Source organism: Nuphar pumila, chromosome 8, assembly GCF_984573655.1.
Source record: "Nuphar pumila chromosome 8, dmNupPumi1.hap1.1, whole genome shotgun sequence".
In the NCBI taxonomy this organism is placed as follows: domain Eukaryota; kingdom Viridiplantae; phylum Streptophyta; class Magnoliopsida; order Nymphaeales; family Nymphaeaceae; genus Nuphar; species Nuphar pumila.
In genome coordinates, this window is record NC_143256.1 from 122187878 (window position 1) to 122197264 (window position 9387).

At 42.2% G+C, this 9387-nt stretch overlaps 1 protein-coding gene across 1 annotated transcript; it reads left to right on the forward strand.

Annotated features, from left to right (window-relative positions):
- The first annotated feature begins 5117 nt into the window (after window positions 1–5117).
- LOC149830497 (agmatine hydroxycinnamoyltransferase 1-like) lies at window positions 5118–6428 on the forward strand. Its single transcript, XM_090015470.1, has one exon. It carries the CDS (start codon window positions 5118–5120, stop codon window positions 6426–6428), a length of 1311 nt encoding a protein of 436 aa, XP_089871596.1.
- The last annotated feature ends 2959 nt before the right edge of the window (window positions 6429–9387 follow it).

Genomic DNA, 9387 nt, shown 5'->3' on the forward strand with positions numbered 1-9387 from the left:
TGAATCCTTTTAGCCAACATCTGATTAATTGAACATGATATTGGCCACATAGGATCCGTTTACATCCCTATACCAAAGGCACTTATCAGGCAAGCCACCGGTTTGATTCCAGATAGAAGACGGGCGGGGTTCCACCATCTTGTGCATGTGTGTACTTGTTGCCTTCATTTGATGAAAGTGAATGAATTGGATGAGTGTATGCAACCATATGAATTATTTTTTCTCATTATATAAATGACGTATTCTTTATAGGAAAAATTCTATTTAGAGTCTACATTTTGCTTGATTTCCAAAAAGAGTCTCGTGTTTTCTAGAAAAAATATTTCAAGACAACTTTCATTGAAACTGTCAAATTAGTAGAGGCCTGAAGTTTATTATATAGTTAAGATCTGGGGAACAGATTTGCTACAATGATTTGTAGTGCAAACGTCTTAGCAAAACCTTTTTTTTTATATTTTTTATTCTCTTGGTAAATGTGATCCAATGGATGTGATCTACATGGTTGGTTTAGTGTGGTGATAGACATTTAAATCACTGGATATCGAAGCTGGAGCAGGGTTTTTCGACGATCCAAAAAAATCTGGAACAAATCCTTGCTAATGAAAAGGTTATGGCTGGTCACTCATCACACAAGACAAGCAAGCCGTGGACAATGGTTTTGAAGCAAAATATAGTTTGCATGGTTGGCCTTGGGGATGGCTTGGAGGTAAATAGGTGGGGAGGTTCAAGTATATGGAATGGTTGGGTGAGAGTGCTAACCTTCTTCGTCGAAGCACTCCACATCAAAATTGGAGCTGCCTCAAACACAAGGTTTTGGAAAGATGCTTGGCTAATAGAGGGTTGTCTCAAAGACGTGTATTCAGACTTTATGTTCGGCTGCAAGAGGTAAGAAAAATTTCATCGTCTCTATACAGAACCAAGCCTTTGGGTGAGAAATCCAGCTTCGTAGCAACCCATCACAATATGTGTTTGAACCACGGATGAGCCTAATGAAGGACCTATTCCCAATCACCCCCACGGATGCACCCAATGACCTCGTTTCTATGCATCAAGATCTATTTTCACATGATGACAACCCAACACCTCCAACCAAAGTTGTTTCCCCTCTCCCCTACGTTGCTAACAATAAAGTAACAAGTCACGAGGGCTATGAATATATATATGCAGGCAGACTATGATTCCAAAACAGTTTATGCAATTGCCTGATTGGCTATCACCCACCACCACTTAACCAAGTTAAAGTGTCATAGATCCCTAATCTTCTAGCCACCTTGCGAGAGAGGCACAACCACCCAACTTAAGGGTGCCCTCCATGCCCCCCCCCCCCCAAAAAAAAAAAAAGGAACCTTCTAAGTAACTTGTTGATCTTCTTAAGAACTGACTTAGGCATAGAGAAAAACCTCATAAAGTGTTGGGCAACCACGGTAAGGACATGCTTAACTAAGATATGTCTACAAAATTTTGATAATACCTCTGCCTTCTATGACTCCACCTTACTACGGATTCTATCATCTAAAAACTTGCCTTTGTCACCTCTAGGTAAAGGTATCTTCAAGTATTTCATAGGTAATTCCCTCCCCTAACACTGAAAGACTGTTTGAGTCGTGGTCTCCATACTTTTCGCCCTCATTATTCAATAAAATAAAATTATTTTTCTCCGAATTCACTTTCAACCCCAGAGATTTCAGAAAAGTTTTTAGATTAAGCCTCAAATATTGCATATTTCCTTCATAAGCTTGACAAAAGATTAAACCATCATCCACAAATAGAATTTGAGAGATAGATTCCATGCTTGGTAAGCTTAGACCTTTGAACTCCCCACACGTACTGACTTGCTTCAAATGGTAACTGCGCACCTCCATAGCTATAATAAAGAGAAGAGGGGCGATCAGGTCCCCTTGCCTTAGCCCCTTTCTGGGCTAATAAAAGGCCCTTGTTATCCATTAATGCAAATCAAAACTAAAGAGTACCTTAATATTTCTCTTATCCACGTCACTCATCTATCCCCAACCCCCACATTATGCAAAACTTTGAGAAGAGAAGTCTCAACTTAACAAGTCAAATAACTTTTTGAAGATCCAACTTAAAAAAAAAAAATCTTCTTTGAATTATGTGCATATGCCCTCAAGGCGTTATTGTTAGGAAGGTCCCATATTGCTTGTTTTATTTCATCTAGCAAAAATGTCTCAATCAAATAAGTTTGAGCCTTCACATCAAAGGAGCCCATACGTGCCTCCCTTAAATCAAAAGATCTTTCAACTAATGGAGTCGAGAATGTCTCTGAAGCACTCAATGGCTGCACTTATGATGTCCTAAAAAACTTAGTCCCTTATACCCATCATGTGATGAAAGCTTTCTCTTCTTTCGGTTGATGCATACAAATGAAAGAGCTCAGTATTTTTGTTCCCATGCTTCATCCAATGAACCTTAAACATTTGTTTTCATCGGATTTTTTGCCGCGCCCTTCATTTAAGATGGTGTGGGAGATGCAGAAATAAGATTGGTGCCTGAGGATCAAATTCTGAATTTGTCAATGCATAAGCTCAAGCACACTTCTAAGCTCATAAGAACAAGTTGTCTATTATGCATAAGGATTTACATGAGTCGATTTGGATTCAGCTATGGAATCAGATATATAGTTCTATACCAAATCAGGATTTCAATTTTTGACTGGATATAGGTTCCTTTATTGACTTTGACCAAGGCTCTGTTTGGTAGCTGGTTGCTGGGATGGGAATTGAGGATTTGGGTTTAAATTACCATCCTCTCAAAACTAGAAACCTATCCAGCTTTCTGATCTAACGTTCAGTTCTTTTATTTGACCATATGCAAATCTACTAGGTCATGTTTATCAATAAAATCAGCAAACCTTATAATCATATTAGTGTACCTTAGCTCTCGATTAGATTCATAGGAGTGGAGAAAGCAGTTAAAATCCCCTGCAACAAACTTGTTATCGAAATTTCTACCCTCAAGCTGTTTGAGCTCCTCCCAAAACATTATCTTTAAAGGTGAAGTTGTAGGAACATGCATTGTACTGAGCATAAAACTTTCTTATATGGTTATCGAGAACCTGTTCATGTGTACAACACTGCCCTGCATGTCAAACTTTCAGGCTACCAATATTCTCTCGACCTTCTCATATATGGGATAAGGTTGAAAGAGCACCCCTTCCAAATATTATTCAAGGAACCAGCCCCCATGACTTACATTTTTGTTTTAAAAATACATAAAATATTCAATTGATATTGTCTAATCATATTTGTCACAAACATATGTTTATAATAGCATCCAAGACCCCTAATATTCCATGCAAGAATACACATTGTAAAAACAATGAGTGATTGAAACCGAACATGTCAAACATTGCACAGTCAATGTGCCGGTCCCGAGTATACCTATTGCTCGTTTGGGTTGCGTATCCGTTTGAGCTCTAACAATATTGCTCGCTTGGGTGCGCCCCCACACCTTTATTTTCAGCATAGGCATCGATGTTATTTTGTCATCAAAAGAAGGCCTGCATGGTTCCATCTCCTCTCTCTTCCTCTTTCGTGGAAGCCCACAACTCTCAACCGGGATCGGACCCAGGTCAATTGGGCCTAAGAAAAGTTCACCCAGCTGGGTTCTAATTAAGCATGATCATCAATCTCATAAGCAAGTTCATACACACTAATTACATGGTGCTGATTTAAGTGGGACCCGCATCCAGTTGTTATGCGCCACTGCAATGCTGTTAGGGGTGGCAATTTCTGACACGACCCGCCAACCCGCCTCTTAGGCGGGTTCGGGTTGGGCTTAAGCCAACCCGTTTAATAAACGGGTCGACCCGCGTAACCCATTTATTAAACAGGTCGGGTTCGGGTTGGGGGTATGCCAACCCGCCAACCCGGCTGACCCGTTTAATAAACGGGTTAGGCGGGTGGGTCAACCCGCCAACTCGTCTGCCAACCCGCCAACCCGACCTGTCAACCCGACCCGCCAACCTGACTACCTGCCAACCCGATCCGCCAACCTGACCCGCGAACCTGAAAACCCGTTTACCCGACCCAACCCATTTATTAAATGGGTTGGCGGGTCGGGTTCGTGTTTGCCACAGCCGACCAGTTTAATAAACGGGTCGGGTTCGGGTTGAGGTATGCTGACACGCCAACCCGCCAACCCGACCCGCCAACCCGACAACCCGACCAGATTGCCACCCCTAAATGCTGTCATGTGATTTATCGTTATGATATTGCTTATGTGGCGGGCAGGGTGGTTGTGAGGCTGCGGAGATGAATGCCCCCAAATCAAACCTGCTGTCACCCCGGTTGTGCCTGTAACTTTTAAAGGTGGGCCACGTAAAGCAGACTGGTTGGGGCCTGACCTGGAGTTGAGATCAAAAGAGAGGTTAAGTGACATGGTTAAGTACCATAGCCAATCACATGCCAGCATTGCATGGGGCCTACATTTTCTTCGTGCAAGCCCCACATATGATGCTGTCACGTGATTTGGCTAACATGTGAACTCTAGCTCGTTGGCATAACGGCAAAATTTTAAATCGCCAAACGATAGTCAAATTCTAATCACCTTTTATTGACCATTAAAAAACGTCTACTAACACATCACCTTTTTTGGCGATCTTTTGTGGACTGGGGATCACGATATATACCAACATTGACTGAAGGCTCCCACCCGGAAGCTCAAGTTCATCACCTCCAAATAAACTTAGTCAAGCTCAGCATAGTTTATTCAAAAAGCAGTCAAACTATTTATAGATCAACAGATGAAATACAAAACCACATAGATTCAAAAAATCACTGCTTCAGAGGTTTCCACCGGTAGCCCTCGCACACGACCCCCCTTCTAGTCTTTGGTTGGTGGGGGGCTACAAACAATCCCCTTCTAATCTTTGGTTGGTGGGGCTACAAACTCTCTCTCTCTCTCTCTCTCTCTCTCTCTCTCTCTCTCTCTCTCTCTCTCTCTCCTCTATATTAGCACCTCAACCCTCCAATCTTTTTCATATTCACCTCCTCAACCTAAAACTTTCTCACACCAAGCCCAATACTCTTCAATTCCTCTCTCTCTCTCTCTCTCTCTCTCTCTCTCTCTCTCTCTCTCTCTCTCTCTACAAAACAAAAATGAAGATCAAGAGGGAAAGCTCTAGGCTTCTAAAACCAGATTACCAAAATGCTACCCCGCCTCCTGCTAATGTTTCTTTCCCTCTTAGTGCTTTCGACAACGTTACCTACGATGGCCACATAGCTGTGATCTATGCCTACAGATCCCCCAATCCATCAAACAAGGTCATTGAACAAGGTTTGCGCAAGGTGCTAGCCGAGTACAGAGAATGGGCTGGCCGGTTCATCGAAGATGAAGATGGCCACCGGTGCATTCTCTTGAACGATGCCGGCATGCGATTCGTCGAGGCATCGTCGGAGTATCCTCTCGGCTACATGGACAAGCCTTGTCCTGACTACCTGGACTTGCACCCACCACTTGAGGGTGTGGAGGAGTTAGCCCAGGTGCAGCTCACTAGGTTCTCTTGCGGCTCTCTTGTAGTAGGATTCACAAGCCAACACATGGTCGCTGATGGATTGGCGACAAGCAACTTCCTCGTTGCGTGGGGGCGTGCGACGCGGGGTCTCGACATCCAACCACTTCCTTTTCGTGATCACACCATTTTCGTCCCTCGCAACCCTCCGAAGTTCCAATTTGAACACTGCGGCGTTGAGTACAAGGATATAAAGAACAAGTTCAGCTTGTTAGACGGCTCTAACATCAACTCAGACATTGTAGACACAATAAGAGTGCACAAGGCACATTTCTCTGCAGATTTTCTATTGAAACTCAAGGCCAAGGCTTCTATCAACAACCCTAGAAAGCCTTACACTACTTTTGACAGCCTCATTGCTCATCTTTGGAGGCAGATCTCTCGAGCCCGTGGGCTTGGTCTGTCCGAGACAACAGAGATCCGAATTGCTGTCAATGGACGTGCAAAAATGAACCCTCGGGTGCCTTTGGAGTACTTTGGCAACGTTGTGTTGTGGGCGCTCCCTCAAGCCAAGGTGGAAGACCTAGTGCTTGAACCATTGAGCCATGCAGCTAGGCTCATACACGACGCAGTCGCATGTGTTAACAATGACTACTTCCGGTCATTCATCGACTACTCAAGCTCGAAGGAGAAGATGAAGGTGTTGGTTCCTACAGGCAATACAACTAGCAGGGCATTGTGCACCAACTTGGAGGTGTATAGCTGGTTGAGGTTCCCTTTCTATGACGTAGACTTTGGAGGAGGGTGTCCATACATGTTCACTCCTACATATTTTCCTGATGAGGGTTCTCTTTTTCTGGTCCCTTCCTTCACAGGAAACGGAGATATTGATGCCTTCATAGGCTTATTTGATAAAGACATTGATACATTCAAAGGCCTCTGCTATTCACTAGAATAGAAGGGAGGGAGTCACAAAACACTAGAATAGAAAAGAGGGTCACGATAGTGAAGCAGCCCTCAATTTTTCCACACATGGTTGGCAATATTTTTTTTTATTGTAATAAAATATTATTCTTTTTTTATTTCTTTTATATTGGGTAATAATTCCGCTGCAATTTTACTGATCACATGGAGATATTGTTGTCTTTGTTGAGTGTTAATAAACAATGAAATACTTTAATACTGAACAAATTAACTTGTTCTTGCTCAAATAAGTCTTTAGTGTGGATATCCATATGATATCAATGAGTTGAAATGAACAATATTTCATTGCACAAGCGTTTTTAAGTGAATCTATAGCGATACATATTGTGATGGACATGGTTCACTTAGTGGGGATTGGCTATTTATTCACCCGATTCTGACAGACGTGCAGGTTTTTCCGGTGATTCAGAAAAAACAGTCCTAAATCCATGAAATTTTCACTAAAGAATGTATTTTAAGCCAAAAGAACATGGTTGAGTTGATCCTTAAAAATTGACTATGCTGAACAGTTAAAAGATCAGGTGCAATATGATTTCACAAATATTTGTGCATTAAGCACCTGATCACCCTCCATATTGGGGACAGGGCCTGTCAGGTGCGGGGCCAAGACCTGATGGATGGCGATCTGGTGCTTAATGCACAATTTTTGTGCAATCATATTGCACCCGATCCTCTCTCTGCTGAACACATCTACTGCGTCAGGTAATTGAGTTCAAGCAACTTGCACTTATGAGTTACATCTCATTAATGTAATATGGACGTCCCCATGAAAGGCACTAGAGTAGGCTACGAAGAGTGACAAAAGCAAAGCAGCCCTCAATTTTCCACACATGGTTGGCAATATTTTATTTTCCTTTCAATGTAATCAAACAATTTAACTAAATAATTAAGTAAAAATCAATGAGAACTTTTTGGCCAACCATTGCAAAATGATGGGAGTGTGATCCGAAATAGTAAAAGTACCAATACTGAATTGTACATCATGGCAACAATTCAAAAAAACTTTGGAAAGCAAATCTAGCTTCCTTAAAATTGTTGGGCAGTGCTTGTTTGTTCATGTAAATGGACCCCCTAGCATGAAGTCGTGAGAATTAACAAAATCTATAAATTTTCTCATATACCTTGTGGATGGATGAATTCTAGCGAAAGAGTTACATTGAAATCACCATCTATAATCCAAGGTACGTAGTGTAGATTGATTTGCAAGGCATTGAAGTTCCCTCAGAAAGAGCTTTTAAGTGGACCAGTCACTGGGCCATAAACAAATGTGAGCCTGAAAATTTGAACCAAAGCACGAATAGTGAAGTTCAAGGAAATGGAAAAGTCACCATAAACTACCCCATCAACCAAAATATTGTCCTTCCACATAAATTTTTTTTTTGAAAGTCTAGCTGGGATTAGGCAGACCCCTACCAGATATCTCTTAAGCCCCATGTGGCAGAGGGTTTCGAACCTGGGCCTTAAGCTTGGCACACGACCCCGCTTACCACATGGGATACCACCTCTGTGGTTGTCCTTCCACATAATTAGAAGCCCCCCCGATCAACCTTTAGAAGGCATGAATACATGCTTTGCTCAATGCCAAATTGAATGGATAATTCCATCACTCAAACTCTCCAATTTTGTTTCACTCAAGCAAACCATATCAAAATGTTCTTGCTTGATCTACTAGCAATGAAAAATTGTTTTGCCACACTTCCCAACCCCCTAATATTCCACATCACAATTTTCATGATGATTAAACTGCATCCAAACTTTTCATGCAATCACATAGCTACTTTCACTTTAATTCTATTTCTATTTCAAATTTTGCTGGGTTTGCTGGCTCAACCCACACCCGTTTGCTGAGAATTTCATTCATTGAAACATTTAAAAATGTGGCCCAGTCACACTGTGTAGTATTGTTCTCCATACTGTTTATACCAAAACAGTCCATGCTTCCCATCAAGTTCGGACACTCACATGCAGGGGGGTGTCAACGGGTCGGGTTTGGTTTGGACCCAGGTGGAATCAGACTTGGACTCGATTTTTGGTTATGGTATTCGGTTCGTACCTGGGTCTAATCGGGTCTACTATAAGAAAATCCATACCTGGACCCCGATAAAAACTACATGAACCAGACCCGCTAAAACCATGTTTTTTGTCATTTTTACATTGAAAAACTATGAGTCTTAATCAAAACTCAGGGCGGGTCCGGGTCTGGTATAAAATTTCACAAATTATACCAGATCCATGTATTAATCGGACCTTCAGGTTCGGACCCGGGTCTTAATCGGGTCTTCTTATTTATCACCATACCTGGACTCTATAGGTTTGATTCGGGTTCGGGTAAACCCACAGGAACCCTTCCACTTGTGCGACGTTATGAGGCAGGTGGGTAGCAAGCTAGGCCAATCCCATGCAAGGCCTTTTAGATATTCCAAATCCCAAATCACTGCCTGTTGAGAATCTAAAAAGCAATAATTGGACCGTGGGAAGACCACCATCTCTCACGTTCCCCAATTAACGTATAAAGTGAAATAACCTCCCTTAAAATTAAGAAAAGTTTGTGAATTACTAGATTTGCCCCCGTAACTCCTCGATCCTGCCCTCCCCATACTAGAAGCAATGAAAATGGAACGTTCGGCCACCTGTTGTGACAGGTACCTGCCGGAACTAGCAAAAACCGGCCGATTATATGCTGCTTGTTGAAGAAGACGCCCATCCCAGTTGCAGACTGTTGGGTTTCCCTCTTTTTGTGGGACCCATTTGTTTGCTAAAGTAGACCCTTTGTTAATTAAGGCGCTCATGATCATTATTTCGATGGAATTCCCAAGCTCGACCTTTGATTATCAAAAGGATGTTTTCAGTATTCGCTGGATAGCGATTTGTGGTGAAAGGCAACTCCCTGGATAGCGATTTGTGGTGAAAGATATTTAGTTGTATTGTGATTT

Excerpts from the sequence above, each read along its gene's own strand:
- LOC149830497 (XM_090015470.1), top strand. The coding sequence starts at position 5,118 with ATGAAGATCAAGAGGGAAAGCTCTAGGCTTCTAAAACCAGATTACCAA.